This window comes from Rhipicephalus microplus, chromosome X, assembly GCF_043290135.1.
Source record: "Rhipicephalus microplus isolate Deutch F79 chromosome X, USDA_Rmic, whole genome shotgun sequence".
Lineage (NCBI taxonomy): Eukaryota > Metazoa > Arthropoda > Arachnida > Ixodida > Ixodidae > Rhipicephalus > Rhipicephalus microplus.
The window spans coordinates 195,312,123-195,331,670 of record NC_134710.1 but is presented as its reverse complement, the minus strand read 5'-3'; the positions used below and the strand labels follow the sequence as shown (position 1 = coordinate 195,331,670).

Sequence of the window (19,548 nt, the reverse complement as noted above, 5' to 3'; positions counted from 1 at the left end):
TGCAAGTGTCAGCGTGTTTCGTTTTGCATGACTATTGCAAGTGCTATGTGATTTATTTTGTACCTGTATTGACCAATTTGCAGACATTAATTCAAGCAATGTGCGACCTAATGTTTTCTTTTTTTCCTCAGTTGCTCTTCGTGCAAGTGTCAGCGTGTTTTGTTTTGCATGACTATTGGAAGTGCTATGTGATTTATTTTGTACCTGTATTGACCAATTTGCAGACATTAATTCAAGCAATGTGCGACACAGAAATTTCACTTGCACCTGTTGAGGGACTCTTGCCTGGCTCAACAGAAATGGTAAGTACGAGAATTACGTTGTTGCCAGTCATGCATTGACTCGCCAGTAGCCAATGCTGTAGGTCTGTGTGCTCAGATTTGGGGGCATGTTAAAAAACCCCAGGTGGTCGAAATTTTCGGAGCCCTTCAATACGGTGTCTCTGATAATCATATGATTGTTTTGGGATGTTAAACCTCGCATATCAAATCAGTCATGGCTATTAGCCATAATTGTGTTGATTACAAGTGCAGCTTTGGCTACATCACTGGCAGTGACGAAAAATATTGCTACAATTGGTCAAAACTGCTCTAAAAAAAATGGCCCCGTATCTGCATGTAATCTGCAAATGTCGTCGAAAGAAGACAGTCTTGCGTGTCGAAAGAGTGAACAAAATATTTATTTGATGTTCTGCACAAAAAAATCGGTGAATGGTATTTGGAAGAGCTGCGTTAGAGTGCCTCGAGCGTGCAGCGGAGGCGAACAAGTGTATCAAGTCACGTCACTCGTGAGACATGAGCGCCATCTGGCAGTTTTTTTTGGAAAACAGAGCGCGTGTCTGTGAGACAGGTGTGTGCGCCTGTCTCAGAGGTGATAAGGTGTAGAACGCAAGGCGACGGGTATGGGCCACCACCGTGTCTTCTTAGCAAAGCGTTCGAAACACTCGCCTTTCTGTGCAAGCGTTGCATGGTCAGTGAGCGTGATAAGCGCTACGGTCCTTATAATTCCTTATCTATGCATTTTCTAGTAAAATACGAACATGCAGAATATATACGTGTTCTTATGTCTCAGATATGCGCAATAATTGCTTTTTAATTGACAATCGCACACATATGAATGCTGATTCCTGAGCAACATTGGTGGGCGCTGCGGTTGGGGTCGGCCGTTCGAGGGATCGGCTGGTGCTGTTAAAAGTATCCGGTTCGCGGTAGCGGTGGACAAGCAGACAAATGTACAGACAGACCAAAGTTTTTGCGTCGAAAGTCTCCAAGAAAGACTATCGTCTTTTAAAAAAAAAGAAATGCTGCTACATGCTATTCTAAACTGTGATGAGTGAAACTGTGAGAGTGAAAAAGAGGACCATTCGTTTCAACAGCAGGGGGTGATGATTATGTGCATTTGCTAACACTCCTGGCTCTTTATATTTTGTGCTCTTGGAATCAACTAAATTTTTGCCCTGTTGAATGTTTAAAGGACTTATTGAACTTTCAGTGGCTCAGTCATATTAATGTGTATTTCATCATATTTGACTAGTGCATTTCATCTTTGTGACATGAATGGTACTCATATTGAGCCAGTAGAAATTAATGGTGACATGATCATTTTGGGGGCTTTTGAGTAATTGAATGTGCTCAGCATGGTGACTGGTTGATCCAGTAAAAAAGTAAAAGTGATCCAGAAGTGTTTTCTCACTGTTTCTTTTAACTTATTAAGTGGTGTCATGAAGCTGTCGAAATGGTTAGGGACTATAAATACATTTGTTTGTGTTGCCTTATTATTTACTTGCATATCATTCACTCAATTACTTTTTTACTGAGCTGCCCATGCTCACACCTTAATTTTACAGTGCATAGCATAGTTGTGCGCATTGGTGAAAACTTTGAAAGGTACCGACCAAGGTGAAAGTATACTTACTTTGACATTTGGCTCCAACACAGAAGCCTTGTTCACAGTCATTGTAAACAAGGTTTTTATGTGGGAGCCGAAACATCAAAGTACATATGTTTTCACCTTGACTGGCATCTTTCAAAGTTTTCACCAGTCCAGACGAGACAAGATTTCGTCAGGCCCTACACTTCGTAGTTGTACACACATGCGCACTTTTTAGTGTGAACATTTGCCAGTCATAGCAGTCTGCTTTGCATTTTGCTTTTGTCATTTATTTTTCTAGGAACTCAATGTAATATTTGTGGGATGTTGTTTTGTTAGGTGCCTGAAGCTTCAAAAAGTAATGGTGATGAAAAGCCAGATCTTAGCCAGGCTATGAAAAGGGTAAGTCATAAAAGTTTTCTGTTTTAGGGTCGTATGCAAGCTCTTTTCTGGAATAATTGTTTTGTAAACTCTGCTTTGTTTTTCCTGTCAATGCCACAACTAAGTGCTGTTTTGCAGATCTTTACCCCCTTCAACTAGAGAGCTCTTTGTGGGATTTTTGAGTGAACTCCATGGTGTTTTGACAGTTGTGATGAGTTTTAGGGGTTTTTAAATTCCTAATACACCATTAACTCGAAGCTTGGAGTGGATAGGTTTACTTGCTATGGTCATGCTTCATATATGCATTTTAAAAGCCTAATGTGTGAATCAGATGATTGGGTTTATTTGTCTGCAAAAAACATATTTTTGTAACTACACATGCTTGCCCTAACTTTTTCCTTAGGAGGGGGAAATTAGCTGTTTATTGTATATTTCGGCTAGGAGTTTCTTGTGGTGCAACTACTCGGTCTGAAATGTCATGCAGTATATCAAAACGAAGGTAAAGGAACATGCTTTAAATGGGGCTTATTTTTTAAAAAGTAAATAAAGTCTGCGGGCTTGAGTTTACAAAAGTTTGTAAAAAAAAAACAATGTTTTTAGAGAAAGAAGTAACTTTTTTGGAAAAATAAATATGCAAATCATTGCACAGTTTCTTGGATGGGAGAATAGTAACATTGAGGTTCGAATTGAGTTTGAAGTGAATAGTGATTTGGTTGAATAATTCCGAATTGAATACTCCGAGAAATATATTTCACATGTTATTGGGAAAGATGAACATTTTTGTCATGACTCAACCAGCTTGCAGAATATCTTTAAGAATTGGAACTAGGTATGTGTGAACGTCATTCTTCTGGAAGAAACTTTGAATAGTCGCAATATTTGTGTGGCAGTACTGTGCAAGGTATAACTAATACAGTACATTACGCTTAAAAAATTACTATACTTACCCGATATAAGCCTGTACAACATGCCTCAAAACAAAAAAAAAAATATTAATTGCTATGGAAGTAATGTGTACATTTTATCTTCAAGTGTGCCTTTGCAACAGTGTGAATTGTTTTTGAATGGGTGGTTTTATGACGTGACACCATTATGCTGCAGTGAAGGTGCCTTCACAGGAAGTTATGAGTGCATAAATATTCATATATTCATTCATTTCAAATACTTTAAAAGTTTCAATAATCTAAGTTCATGTGAAAGTGAATTTGAATATTGTAATATTGTCACGGGCTAAGCAGATGCCCGAGGATGACGACGACGAAGTGCTGAGGGGAACGTGCTCGGACTGCAGCAGCGTTTTACGCTTTTGCTCGCCAGTATATTCATCGTGTATACTTTATTCCCCGTAACATTATTAGTGGAAGATGCAGGGTACAACTCGCTATACAGCCCCACGAGCTGGATCTTCGCAGCAGACAGCGCATTGCAGCTACCACGATGACTTACCAGGCTACTCAATGTCAACAAGATCCGTCAGCCCTGCAATTGATCGTTGTAGTGCAACCTCGTGACCCAGGCCCATTCAACGGCACTAGTGGCATAGACGTCGATGACTGGCTGGTTCTATATGAACGCGTCAGCAGCAGCAACCATTGGGATCCGACGCTTATGTTGGCGAACATCGTCTTCTACTTACATAGCACGGCAAAACTCTGGTACGAGACACATCAAGAAGAGTTGACCAGCTGGGACGTCTGTAAGCAGAAATTGCGCTATCTATCTGGAAAACCCATCGGACGTCAAGTGGCCGCAAAGAAAGAGCTTGCGACTCGTGCCCAGACATCCACAGTGCCGTGCATCGCGTACATCCAGGACGTGTTGGCTTTGAGCCGCAAGGTCGACAAGGACATGCTCGACGAGGACAAAGTCGGACACATTTTGAAAGGAATTGCCGATGACGCCTTCAATTTTCTGCTGTGCAAGGACTGCTCGACGGTGGAGTCGATCATCGAAGCATGTCGTCGCTTCGAACAGGCGAAAAGTAGGCGCATAGTTCACCGATTTGACCGCCTTCCCAACACGGTGGCTACGTCCTCTTGCGAAGATTTGCCCACACTACATCAACCACCAGCGCCGGAAAACGTCTCCAGAATAGTCAGTCGGGAACTCGAGGCTACGGCACCCGCTATGTCTAGCGTCAGCGCGCCAGGACACAACCTCGATGCTGTTTCAATGATACAGGCCGTGGTTCGCCAAGAGATCACGAATATGGGCATTTTGCCACTTCATTAAAATGCCCCTGCTACTTCCAGCTCGGCTCCAGTCGTTGCGGCTGCCACTCCGAACCGCACGTTCACGCCACGACGAAACCCAGCTGAATGGCGCACTCCTGATGATCGGCCCATATGTTTCACGTGCCATCGGATAGGACACATCTATGATAGGGGACCTCGCTCCGAACGTGCACCTTATGCCCCGTCCTATCGTGCTGAGACAGGTGCAGAGCATAATTCAGAACGTCGGATCAGCCGCTCGCCATCGCCCGTGCGTCGTCAGTCCCGCTCGTCCCAACCCCGCCGTTCTCGGTCTCCTTACGACCGTCGCTCGGAAAACTAGCCGGTGCAGCCCCCGGAGGTGACGCTGCGTACACGACTCGGACTGCAAATCCTCTGATTTCTCCCGACCACCGGTGCAACCTTCTTACAATCCTCGGTGATGGTTTACTTGTAACTGCTCTTATTGATACTGGTGCACAAATATCTGTGATGAGCTCGGACATCCGCTGCCGCCTCCAAAAAGTTCCGACGCCTGCGATTGCACCTACCGTTCGTACAACGGATGGGAGTACTCCTGCTTTTCTTGGAATGTGCACTGCGCGATTAACGATTTCTGAGCATCAAACTTCAGTTCTGTTTGCTGTACTAGAAAATTGCCCTCATGACCTCATACTCTGACTCGACTTTCCGACTTCACACGCTACGCTCATTGGCTGTTCCAAAGGTCTTCTTCGGCTCGGAACTACCATCCTTCTCAGAGACCGTCTCTATCAGCCCACCTCGTCTACGCTCTGTCGATTTCCTCAGACTTTCGCCGCAAGCCGCAGTCCAAGTCCAACTCTCGCCATATCCTCCAGTACCCGATGGTGATTATGTTGCTGCCCCAATTTCTGACGTGGCCATGACACGTAATGTTGCACTCCCCAACACGGTGGTTACCGTTAAGAACAACCGAACTTCATTTCCCGTCCTCAATTTTGGCTTCTCAGCGCAAGTTATTTCTCGCGGCATGTCACTTGCGTATCTGACACCACTGGTCGACCACACAGTTTCCGCCCTAACCGCTGATTCGCCACTCGATTTTTCATCAACGTCGCTCTCGTCACGTTCCTGTTCCGACCTTTTCAAGCCAATGTTATCTGACAAGCTCACCTCTGAACAAGTCTCTGCTCTCTGCCGTGTGCTTGCTTCTTATCAGAACATCTTTGACTTCGGCGACCGTAATTTGGGCCAGACATCCGTGGTGACCCATCGCATCGACACCGGTGACGCTCGACCCATTCGCCGATGGCCTTACCGTGTGTCAGCCCCGGAGCGTGCTATTATACAGCGAGAAGTCGATAAAATGCTTCATAAGGGCATAATCGAACCCTCATCTAGTCCCTGGTCCTCACCCGTTGTACTTGTTAAAAAGAAGGACAATAACTGGAGATTCTGTGTTGATTACCCCCATCTCAACCATATTACCAAGAAAGATGTCTATCCCCGACCGCGCATAGATGATGCACTCGATTGCTTACATGGTGCCAAATATTTCTCTTCAATAGACCTTCGCTCAGGCTACTGGCAGATCGCTGTGGACGACAAAGACAGAGAGAAGATGGCCTCCGTGACTCCTGATGGACTATCAGTTCAAGATGATGCCTTTTGCTCCTGATGGACTATCAGTTCAAGATGATGCCTTTTGGATTATGCAATGCCCTCGCGACTTTTGAGCGCATGATGGACTCTCTCCTTCGAGGCATGAAGTGGACCATCTGCCTCTGCTATCTTGACGACGTTATTGTTTTTTCGACTACTTTCGACGGCCATCTTACCCGTCTGTTCACAGTGCTTGATGTTTTCCGATGTGCCAACTTGCAACTTAACTCGTCCAAATGTTGCTTTGGGTAACGCCAAATCTGCGTACTCGGCCATCTTGTTGACGCTGCGGGCGTTCAACCAGACCCTGCGAAAGTCCGAGCAGTTCGCGACTTCTCCACTCTCCGCTCAGCCAAGGACGTCCGAAATTTTCTGGGACTGTGCTCCTATTTCCGTCGTTTTGTCGAGAAGTTTGGTGAAGTAGCCCGTTCTCTAACCTGCCTCCTCAAAATGGATGTCGCATTCACCTGGGGCCAACAGCAAGCAAACGCCTTCTCGTCGCTCGTTGACATTCTCACCAATCCACCAGTCCTAGCACACTTCGACCCATCTGCCGCCACGGAGCTTCGCACTGACGCCAGTGGCCACGGCATAGGCGCAGTGCTGGTGCAGCGGCAACAAGGAATGCACCGCGTCGTTGCGTACGCAAGCCGACTGTTGCCGCACTCCGAACAAAATTAATCGATCACAGAACGCGAGTGCTTAGCTCTCGTCTGGGCCATCGCGAAATTCCGACCGTACCTGTATGGCCAACCAGTCTCAGTTATTACGGACCACCATGCGCTTTGCTGGATCTCCTCACTCAAGGACCCTACGGGACGCCTTGGTCGCTGGGCACTGCGCTAACAAGAGTACACTTTTTCCGTATCCTATAAATCCGGACAACTTCACAAGGATGCCCACTGCTTGTCTCGTTACCCAGTCGATCCCCCTGACATGATGGAAGATGGACAAAAGGCCCTCGTTCTTTCAATTGCTGACTTCACCGACATAGCTGCTGAACAACGCTGCGACCCCTTTTTGCGTGCTATTATCAATGGTCTGCACTCTCCCCACCCTGACCACTCCTTACAACTGTTCGTTCTTCACAACGACATCTTGCACCGCTAAAACGCCCGCCCAGATGGTGCTGAGCTTTTACTCATTGTTCCTGCGCATCTTCGCTCAGACGTTTTGGCCCAGCTCTACGATGCCCCGTCCGCTGGATACCTAGGGGTGTCACGCACGTATGACCGCGTTCGCCGCTGATTCTTTTGGCCTGGCTTCTTCTTTTCTGTGCGACAGTACGTTGCGGCATGCAACCTCTGCCAGCGCCGCAAGACACCTGCTCTGGGACCTGCTGGTACCCTCAAGCCCATTGAAGTACCAGATGAGCCATTTTTCCGAGTCGGCCTCGATCTTCTAGGACCTTTTCCCGTGTCTGCCACCGGTAATAAGTGGATTGCTATTGCTACCGACTACGCAACACGGTATGCCGTTACACGCGCCCTCCCCACCAGCTGCGCTACTGATATAGCTGATTTCCTTCTTCATGACATCATTCTGCGTCATGGTGCTCCTCGTCAGTTGATCACCGACCGCGGCCGCTGTTTTTTATCTAAAGTAGTCGACGAGCTCCTGCGATCCTGCTCTACCCACCACAAGTTCACTACAGCGTACCACCCACAAACCAACGGCTTCACAAAACGCCTCAACCGTACCCTGACGAATATGTTAGCGATGTACATCTCCAAGGATCACAAAGATTGGGATATCTACTTACTTTTCGTTACCTTCGCATACAACAATTCACGTCATGATACAGCTGGATTTTCACCTTTTTACCTACTGTTTGGTTATGACCCGCCTTTGCCCATGGACACCATGCTCCAATCTGACGCCCCCTCATCGACTGCTTATGCTCGGGATGCCCTGGCCCAAGCTGACATCGCCCGCCTAGTCGTCGTGATATAACGATTATTTATAGATCAGGGAAGAAGCACACCGACGCAGACTGTCTCTCGCGGTCACCCATGGAGCCTGCCGCTATTCATGACGAGTTTATAGACGCCGCATTCTTGGGAGTCATCAACGCGGCCACTATTTCACAAGAGTAGCGCAGTGACCCTGACCTGCTTCCGCTTATCGACTTCTTAGAAGGACGATGTGAAGACATGCCGCGAGTTTTTGGGAGAGGAGTGCCATCTTTTTGTTTAAGGAACGACGTCCTATACAAGAAAAAACTTTTTTCCCACCGGCAGCCCATACTTGCTCGTCGTCCCTGCATCGCTGCGAAAAGAAATTCTAGAAGCCTGCCATGACGAAGTCACCTCTGGTCATCTCGGTTACACTCGAACATTGTCCCATCTGCAAAACAGGTACTACTGGCCGAACCTACCTGCTGCTGTGAAACATTACGTCCAAACATGTGCCGACTGTCAAAGATGCAAAGCACTACCCGGCAGGCCGGCAAGCTTATTACATTCCGTCCAAGTACCAGCAAAGCCATTCGCCCAAATCGGAATAGATTTCCTGGGCCCATTCTCAACTTCTACCACAGGGAACAGATGGATCATTGTCGCCACCGATTACTTTACTTATCTCGCTACGCAGAAACTAAAGCCATGCCGAGGGCCACAGCAGCAGAAGCGGCTCATTTCTTCATAGAAAACGTCGTCCTTCGGCACGGTGCTCCAACAGTTTTCATCACGGATAGAGGAACTGCGTTCGTGGCAGAACTTTTGGAGTCAGTTCTCAGGCTCAGCAGTACAGCTCACCGGAGAACAACGGCGTACCACCCACAAACGAACGGACTAACAGAGCGGCTTAATAAGACCCTCGCAGAGATGCTCTGCATGTATGTCGACACAGAACACAAGAACTGGGACGAAATCTTGCCTTATGTGACCTTCGCCTATAATACCGCCCGGCAGGAAACTACCGGAATGACGCCGTTTAGTTTAGTACACGGGCGCGAAGCCACTACAACGTTGGACGCTATGTTGCCGCATGAGTGTGACGACACTCACGCTGACGCCGAAGAGTTTGGTCAGCGCGCCGAAGAAGCCCGACAGCTAGCCCGCGTGCGTATTTGTCACCAGTAACACAAAGATGCGAAACGATACGACCTACGACATAAATTGGTAACCTACAAACCAGGCGACAAGGTATGGGTCTGGATCCCAATACGTCGACGTGGACTTTCAGAGAAAGGACGTGACACAGGCGCAGACTTCAGCTAAATTTTCGTTAGCGAAAACGCTGCAGATATACACCCAAGATAACAACACACACATCAGGAAAAATGCACAACCTGTCGTGTCACAGTCAGATAAACAATTTTACTGTAAGCTGCTCACAATGTTTTGCAAGAATGGTGCACTTTTCAAAGTTTGTTCATAGAAGTAATCTCGACAATGAATGCTGATATGGCCTTGAAAAGCTGTGTTAACATGATAAGCTTTTCAAGACTTTTGGATGCCATCATGCAGCAAAAGTACCCACATCTCTTCTTGCACATGCAATGCCGATTAATCTGAGTTTCTAGTTTAATTTTAGATTACAGTTTCCTAAAGGTCATGGTATTTACTGGACAAGTTCTATCAAACTAGAAAAGAAAACGATGTGTCTTGTGAAAATTGAAGGAGCAGCAAGCAATAGATTTTTTTAGGTAACTACAGGTTTTCCCGCTCACTTTAATCCAACTGCCAGCCTAAATAATCTGCACACCATTGAAATAATCCGAACGCCGAGCTATTTAATCCATGTGCCAAACATTTAATCCAAGCGCCAACATATTTAATCCAAGCGCCAACTCACTCAGGCCGCGTGCCATTGATTGTAATCCAAGTGCCACCATGTTTAATCCAATTGCCAATGACTTTAATTCAGGTGCCAGTCAGTTTAATCCACGCACAAAAACCAGATTACGGGGCGTGAAAACGGCAGTGCAATTGAAATGCAGTTCCTACAGTATAAGAAAAAATAGTCGGAAGGTAGAATCAATCATTATTATTTGTATTCGCGGATAGTATTCTTGAAAAAATTTACTGCCATGGTTCGCTTAAGCCATGTTTGGAGTGCTTATACTTTGCTATGCGCAAGTTTGTATAATGAGTGCTTGGCCCAGGTGAAATGAATTTAATGAAAATGAAAAAAACGCAGGAACATATTACTGAATATTTCACAGTGCAATGAAATTCAATATTCGTCACTGAAGCTCATAATTAGCTTTGGTACACACTACAACATTACATGACCAGGACAGGTCACGTAATGCGAACGACACACTATGTTTATTGGAGTGCCGGAACACATACTAAGAGATTAAAAGCATGGTCGCGGGCAGTGATGGGTCAAAGACAGCTACATAATCAAGAAATTAGGAAGCCGTCGCGCGGCACGCACTGTGAATTAGAGACAATTCCAATGTTTTTTTTCCTGTAGTGAACATAAAACTAAACTGATCATCCTGATGTGGCAATAAAAGTTTTATTTTACATTTTTGTATGCTCTTATTTTTTGTTCAAACAAAGTTAAATGTCTCCAATGATACGAACAGTACTGATTATTCGTTTAGCTTGTTAGTTTGTGATGACGTACTTGACGAATGCGATGAAACGAACACAGAGGAAACAAAATGATAATAACACGCAACTGACCTTGGGCCTAGCTCTATTTTTTTTGTGTACGTGTTTTTTTTTGCGCGGCATTATGCCTCTCATCGCACATTGGAAGCTTGCGGATTCAGTGCAATCACTAAATTATTTGTTCTGTCCCCCCTCTCTATCTCTACACACACACACACACACACACACACACACACACACACACACACACACACTCACACACACACACACACACACACACACACACACACACACACACACACACACACATATATATATATATATATATACACATACATACATATGTGTGTGTGTGTGTACACATACATACATATACATATACAGGAAAACAAGAGTGATTACTACTAATTATTCAAGAAATGCAACATAGGCACAGGTTAGTGCATTTATTAAAACAGAACCGTCTCATAGGGCTCGGAGACGGATGTTCACAAGACATTGTCACGCAAAGCGGCAGGCACGAAAGATAAATTGTGCCGATCAAAGGCCGCGCAGTCCACGCGCTGTATTTGTTGCATAGAGTGGCGAGCCGCATCCAGCAGCAAAGAACGCCTGTGCTCCTTTTTCGTCATGCCTCGCGGTGTCATTAAAACTAAATTACGACGTTTGCTCAGGTAGGCCTTCACGTGTGACTTGAATTTCGAGAAGGCTTCTTCTATAGGGTTAAAGAAGGGACTGTACGCTGGCAGGCGCTTTTAATAGAGTGCATGGAGTTAGCCAAAGCCACCTGTTCTGCTCGAGCGTGAGGAGGTGCATTATCAAAAAGGAATATAGCTTCGGCATTTGGCTCATCACGTTCTACGTGGGCCGAAACATCACTGAGGAAGTCAATAAAAACAACCCAATGAACTTTGTCCACCATAGTCCAGTGAATAACTCCATTTGCGGACATGCATGCTATAATGTTCAAGTTCACTCCCTTTGTCGTTGTGGTCGTGTGTACAGCTGGTTGTCCTTCAGCTGCCCTGCCAAAGTTCCTGGAACACCAGATATTGAAGTTAGTCTCATCCAAATAGAAGCGGCAAACACGCGGTCCATCAGACTGCAGCCATTGGGCGTACAGCATGCGGCTGTGCTTGATATCATCACGGTTGCGATCTGTGGGCCTCTGCGTCACTAGCTTCATCGAGTAGCAGTGGGCATCCAGCAAGCGGTCGACTGTGCTTGCACTGATTGTTACTCCTGGCATTTCTTTCTCCAGGGCCTCCTTTATTTGCTTCAATGTAAATGTACAGTTTTCGTCGACAATTCGTCTCAAAGTACTCACGACATCATCTCCAAACTTCCTTTTTTAACCCCCACCATGCTTTGATGTTTCTCTGTCGGTAGCGGCAATCGATCTTGCTGTTTTAATGTTGATGCCTAGAGCGTTGGCCAGTTGCTTTAAGTCACCGCCACGCCTGTAAACGTTTACAATTCTATCCCTATCGACAACGGATACTCTGCTGTTTTTCCGACAAGGTTCGTCGGAGTTCTTAAAATGTGGTCCTCGTCTGCGTCCAGCCATGACTTCAAGCAAAGCTCTCTCTTCGTCTGCAAATGTTCCCTTATGAAAACACACGTTTCAAGTAAACACGCTTCAGCTACAGCTGAAGCGTCGTCTGTTGCATGAAAACCGGAGTATCTACTTTGATGCTTTTATAACAACTTATTTCCACATGAACCAGAATAAATGCCAGTTTGGTATTTTTAAGTGATTATTTCTGATTTCAAGAGCGAATGAATATCATCTGTCGGTCACTGTTCTCCCTGGGCTGAGCAGACGACTGCGGTAGCCTCAGCGCATAAGTAGCCAAATGTCGTCTGCTCAGCAGACGACATGAATCTATGCATATGCGATGGTGTAGATGGTTAACCGGAATGAAGCAGTAGCAATGCAATAAAGACTAACATGGACTCTATGAACAAATACATTTAAGTACCCATAAATGCAATTACTACTGACTGTTTTTTTTTTTTTTTTTTTTTTTTGAAGCTATGACACCAAAATGTTAAGGAGAAGCCGCACTGCGCACTTCATTTCATAAGCGCTACCATGTATAGCCGAGGGAAAAGTTCTTGCTGTGACGCCATATTGACGTTATTCTGACATTTATACTATATATAGTGGCTAACTCTGTGTTTCTAGCACATGGATTAAGCTGACTGGCACCTGAATTAAAGTCATTGGCAATTGGATTAAACACGGTGGCACTTGGATTAAACTCAATGGCACGCGGCCTGAGTGAGTTGGCGCTTGGATGAAATATGTTGGCGCTTGGATTAAATGTTTGGCACATGGATTAAATAGCTCGGCGCTCAGATTATTTCAATGGCGTGCAGATTATTTAGTTTGGCACTTGGATTAAAGTGAGCGGGAAAACTTGTAGACCGAGTCGCTGTATCTGATGTGTGTGTTTATAACTCAGCAGGATCTTTCAGTTGTTCATAAGTGATGGCCACAGTAATCATTGCAATATCTATACCAAATACTAACAGTAAAGCATTTTCCAAAAAAGAAAACTCACCCACACACTAAAAATGGACGGGCTGCACTGCATACGGCAGGCTTTTCCAAATCAGGAATGGCAACTGGATTTTTTTTTCCTAAACTAAAATGTGCAAAATGAATGCCTGTACCAGCATATGAGACAAAAACTAGGAGTATGACAGACATTTTAGAACTGGTTAAAAATATGCAGCGTGGAACAGAACGGAAAATAGAAGCAACAGTAAGAAACAGGAGGGCAAATGCTGGCATAAGGAAATATGGCCACTCCTAGGAGCGAAGCGGTCACAAGGATGGCAGCTGTGCCCTGATGTCTGCTGAGATAACATGTGCGAGTGTACTCTTGTGATCAGAGTTTGCTGTTGCTGCCCAAGCAACTCAGCTCCTTCGCCCGATGAAGCTTGCCGGCGAGCCGCACCAGTCTGCAGCTCTTGCAAGCTTTCACTCGCTCGCAGAGCATGCAGCGAGTGAGGCAATGTTATTGTTGTGGGCTTGAACATGAGATTGACGGCGAATGCGAAAATGGCTGGAAGTGTTTAAATAATTGCTATTGTAGTAATTATTTGATGTATCTTATGGCCATTTTTCTGTGGAATTTCACCCCTGTCTGATAATTGCTTCAGGATAATTTAATCATATTTATCTTTATTGTATATAGGGCATGAAGGTATTTTATATTATTGAACAATTCTTACTTGCATGTTTTATTAAGAGAGTTTACTTTTTTTCTGTTTTCTACCTACCACCAGCTTGTGAATTCTTTGCCATCTAAGGACCAACTGAACGCAATATGCCTGGCCCTTGTTCAGCACCTTACGAACTCTTCTCACAGCTACAGAACTGTGCTGCTGGCATTGCGCATTTTGATCATGCTTACAGAGCATGACTTCGGTTTTTATGCTGTCAAGACGTAAGTGAAACATTTCATTTGTGCATGTACTTATTGTAACCAATGCGTTAAAACAAGCGTCTGCATGTTTCTATAGTAAATGTTCAGCATATAATTTTATGGGAAAAAAAGAAGCACATTTGCAAACCAACAAAAGTTATGAGATGTTTTATTTTGTTTAATAAACTGGTAACCAGTATGACAGCATATCATGCCTGTAAATGGTCTAAAGCAAAGAATTTTCCATTACTTCTTTATTTGCAAGTCACAGATGTGCTGTTTTGATTCTTATCTCGATAACTCTTCTGAGAGTGTGTCCTGTATAAATACAATGTATGTTTTATAATGTTTTGTGTCTGCTATAACATAGGGTTATTGGAGGCGAAGTCTGAAAGTTTCAATATAGGTTTGTTGTTGATATTATACCTTTCATGAAATATAATGGATACAACTTTCTTTTGCAACAAATAATTTTTGTATGTTTACTTTTGTCGGGATTCTTCATGCCAAGTGGTAGCAGATGAAGTAGCAACTTCATGTTTTAGAGTAGAGGGGCTTTTACTAAAGTGAAACTCTAAACTGGCCTGTACTGAATAATTATACTTTAAAAACTTTGGTCTGTTTAATTTAACAATCAAAGGTTTATTATTAGAAGAAAAAACAAAAAGCAAAGTTTCATTTTTGAATTTACACTGGAATACCAGCACCTGATTTTCAGCATGGTGTCATGGATTTCAGTTTTTTTTTTTTCTAATTTTAACCCCGTTGGCTTAATACAGTTTGCTGAAGCTTGTCTGGCCCCTTAAGTACAAAATATAATTAATTTTTACCTATAAAAAGACTGTTTAATCCTTGGCAGATATGGTCAAAATCTGAGACATCGTGGCAAGTGCGAGAACTTCTAGACGATGTCACTGCCTACATTTTCTTTTTGTGCCTTTTATCGCTTACCAAGCATATTTTCATGGCAAGAGGGGTGTTTTTGGTACTGTGGTAGGCTAATTTGCAATCACAAGGGAAATGCTTTTTTCTCTTTAGTGCTCCTTTAATTTGTATAAAAAGCTGAATACTTTGCTAAACTTTCTTAGCAGGTTTGTGTTTATATGATCACAGGCAAATCGACATAAGCCTATAAATTATTACTTTAGGACTCTTGAATGCACAAGCAGCTCTCTTTCACAAGGAGCGTACAGGATCTTAAAACCTTTTAAAACCCTCGAAATTGAGAAGTACAGCATGTGAGCAAAATTATATGGAGAACAGAAGCATGAGTCAAAATCGCAGTCTATATGGCCTTGTCGTAAATCGTCTGCTCTCGAGAGCATTGCTTTGACGGAATAGCTGTATAGGGCATTACTTTGATGAAATTGGTAAGAGAAATGGTCTCAGCAGCAGATGGCATGATACTAGACGGCGCAGACAGCAAATGTATACAAATGGAAATGGACCGTATACTTTTGCTAAGGGGTGTACATTTTCAAAGCCCTTGAAAGTCCTTGAATTTCTTCAGAAATGTGGTCTCATTTTGACTATATGACCTGCTTCCTATAATAGATAGGCATCCATTCTGGCAAATTCTCAATTTTAGAAACAGTGTGTTGGTTATCACCAATACAGTTTAACTCACTTATAACAATACCGGTTTAATAAAATATTGATTATAATAATGAAGAGCTGCTGCACCGTCAATTTTTGTATGTTTTTTATGGTAAAATAACCCTCTCACAGCAATGCCTGCCCGCCACATTATTGGTTATAGCAATAAACTCTAGCTGTTGGATGTCTATGTTGGGAAATAATCGGGTGCGAGATTTTCGGAAAAGTAAGAAGAAATCACAAAACCTAGTCATCCTTCTATTTTGCTTTTTTGATGCAGCCAATTTATATCAATTATTGGTTATAACAATGGAATTCTCGTGGAACTTGAGTATCGTTATAAGTGGGTCTGGCTGTATAATCAGCAGCTCAGAGAATAATCACTGTCTTCATGCAGCCAAAGCTAGAAAAATAGGTAATGGCTGTGTGGAAGCCAGATACCAAAAAAGTATTTCAAGGGTCAAATTGTGTTGGGGCAGGAAGAAAGGAACTTAGGAGTAGTCGCTGCTGTTTTGACTGCTTCAGAAAATTATTACTCAAAAAAAGTGGACATGTGGTGTGATATCAGCTTAATAGTGTAACCAAGCAGTCTGCAAAGACTGTAGGAAATAAAATGGGAGAACTGGGGAATGTTACATTACCAACACAAGAGATATCTGAGTAGCTGCATTAATGCAGTGAAGTTAAGTGGGTGTTAAGAAATCGTTGTTCATTAATAGACATGTTAAATATAATCTTCATATTTCTTATGCAATAAAGCTTAATGTAGTGTTCTGGAATAGTTGCCATAACAAAAAATTTCTATATGGAATATATTTGACATTCTTGAAAGATCTTTCACAGGTAATTGAAAGGCCTTGAAACCTGAGAATTTTCCCCTTTAGACTTGTATGCACTGCAGGATAACGTCAAATTCTTATGTTAGGTGTGTCACCATAAAAACCCATGTATAGTCTGAACCTGCATATAATCCAAAGTGTATTTCGCTGGTAGCAAAAGCGAGAAAAAAATGTTTTCAACCTAACATAGCTCGAACAAAACGGAAGCCAAATACATGTCACAGATGTCCTCTCACAGCACCCTATCTTCAGTGCCATCAAGGGCATTCGAAATCGAGCACTCGGGAATGCAAACCCAAAATGAGTGCTTCGGTTCAAGCTTCCACTATACATGTGCACAGCATCGCTAACAAGGCCTGTTTCAACCGTCCGGCAGGTATCACTTCTGGCCCTCTGGACTTCATCCACTCTATATACATGCACTTGATGCAGTCCTCAAATAGTTTATTTAGGCCCACATCAATCAGCTGCAGCCGGAATGCTCACCCGGGGCGACAGTGAGCTCGGTGCGCAAGAGTCGCACAGCAGTTGCTTCACGGAGGTGACTTTGAAGCGCATCAAGCACGAATGTTGATGGTAGCCTTAGCAGTGCTATGAATATGAAGTCTGTCAATTTCTGTTCAACATCAGGAAACGTTTCATTTTTTATCCTCTGGAATATTTTGTCACGCCACTGCACACAAACAGGGCTTCCTTTTGTTTCCGTCAACCACGAATGCTTTGCGTGTCTTTGCCTAACTTCCACTCCGCAGTGCAGTTGTAGATGTTTTTGGCAGCTGAGTACACTTTCCTTTCAAAGGCAGCGGAATACTGCTTTTGCAGTTCTCACTACTACTTACTTTATAACTACTATAACTGTATTTGCATAGCTGGAATCAGAATCATGCCTGTCGTAATGTGTGCTAGCGCTGCATAATGCAGAGGCCTGATGATGAAGATAGAGTAACGATATGCCGAAACCGAAGCTGTGAATTCTCGGCTGAAAATAATTGGGATCCGCGCATAGTCCTGGGCCAAAATTTTCTGTCATAAAAACTAAAAAAGAACTTCGTACTATATGCTAGTTTTCGCTGCACATTTTTGCTGGCAAAGTAATACTACTTTTATGTTCTGTTTTTACTAGGGGAATTTTCTACACCCCATTTTTAAAATTTATTCAGCACAATCTCTCCTTTTCTTTTTCTTCAAAAGAACTTGTGTGTCACTATTCACTAAAAGAGGGCATTGGCGTATATATAATTAATCTGGTGGTGGCTTGGGGAATACTTACAATCCAAAATAATAAAGAGAAAAATTATCATCCACTCTATTGTAAGAGAAAGCAACAGAGGAAGTCTATATGGATTTCTCAAAGGAAACGTACTTCTCTTGTTGATGAAAAGTTTGTCATGGTTCAGATATATTGCCAATCACACCTTATTTCATCAATTTGGATGCTTTCTAATAATTTCATATGCATTTCCTTTGTGGCTTCATGATGCTGCAAGCATGGATGGATCTTTTTGTCTAATACAAAAATGTTGCAGTTATGATTTAGAAAAATTGTCGGCAGTGATATCTGATGTAGTTTTGTGCAACATAGTCCTTGCTATTCTATGTGAATTTGAAGATGAAATGTGAGGTTTAACGTCCCAAAACCACCATATGATTATGAGAGACGCCGTAGTGGAGGGCTTCGGAAATTTTGACCACCTGGGGTTCTTTAATGTGCGCCAAATCTGACTACACGGGCCTACACAATTTCCGCCTCCATCGGAAATGCAGCCTCCGCAGCCGGGTCGACTGTGGGTCAGCACCCGAGTACCTTAGCGACTAGACCGCGACGGCGGAGCAATTCTATGTGAATTTGATTCCAAAGAATTCACTGTTTGGATGTTGGTGAATATCTCTTTTTCTTTCAAAAATATATATAAATTATAACATTTTTTTTGAAGAGTAAGAAGCAGAAATTTATAACCCAAAGTGCAACATAAAAAAAAATGTTCTCATAACATGGCTGCAAACATAAGGAAAGTAAAATTACTAGGATGTGAAAATCGACCTTTCATCTTGCAAAACGTTGTTTCTACAAATACCGTTAAACCTGGATATAATGAAATTGACAAAACCACGGAAAAATTCGTTGTAAAAAGAGGATTTTGTTATATGCAGGTTTAGTACAAGAATTGGAAAAATAAACACACAAGTTAAAAAAAAAAGGGAACTGAAAGCAGAGCTAACCCATAATATCTGGGGTTTAACGTCCCAAGACCACCATTTGATTATGAGAGATGCCGTAGTGGAGGGCTCCTTAAAATTTCGGCCACCGGGGGTTTTTTAACGTACACCCAAATTTGAGCACACGGGCCTACAGCATTTTCACAGGGCTAATCCAAAGCACTTATTTAGTGGTAAAAAAACTGTGTTATTATTGTGATATCAATTACATATATGAACACTCTCGACGGGTTTTCGCAGTCACCGCCATATTTCCTAACAAGTCCAAATTGATAACATGCCACCGCGTATTGTAACTTTTACGAGCGGGTAAAGGCGTGCGAGCGCTGCTCAACCAAAGATCAAATGAGCCGGCCCATCTCTATCACCTGGAGGGCACATACGATGACATCCCCCGTGAAATGTACTACTGCCGTCGAACGCTCGAACAGAGAGGAAGCCATCTCTATTAAACAAGCATGAAAAGCTTGGGGGGGGGGGGGGGGGGGGGGGGTTGCTCGAGTAGCAACGGCAAACTTTGATTTTACGGCTGTGATTGCTGGCATGCGTGCTATCTTGGCAAGCATCAGTGCGCTTTCACTGCGAGGAGGCTGTGTGAAAACATCAGTTCTTCTTGGAGCGGTCGTATTTGCTTATACCAGCATTTTGTAGGAGTTCCGTGATATCAGATTCAAAAGAGTTGGTTGCCAGCCTTACTTCATATACCATTACAATTTGTTGCTCTCGCATTCATTGCATTGCATTCAACACCCCATCAGGTTGTTGCCCAAGCTAATCTGCTTAT

The 19,548-nt window shown here is 43.4% G+C and overlaps 1 protein-coding gene across 8 annotated transcripts in view; it reads left to right on the top strand.

The window, feature by feature from the left end:
* vir (VIR_N domain-containing protein) overlaps positions 1-19,548 on the top strand; it is a 431,173-nt gene that overhangs the window by 289,616 nt on the left and 122,009 nt on the right. For all 8 annotated transcript variants that reach the window (XR_012887826.1, XM_075881178.1, XM_075881177.1 and 5 more), the window contains 3 exons: positions 225-302; positions 2,209-2,271; positions 13,973-14,133. Coding sequence is in view for 7 of the 8 variants with exons in the window: in XM_075881178.1 (XP_075737293.1) it covers positions 225-302; positions 2,209-2,271; positions 13,973-14,133 (302 nt within the window). In the remaining variant the exon portion in view is untranslated. The remainder of the gene's footprint in view (positions 1-224; positions 303-2,208; positions 2,272-13,972; positions 14,134-19,548) is intronic.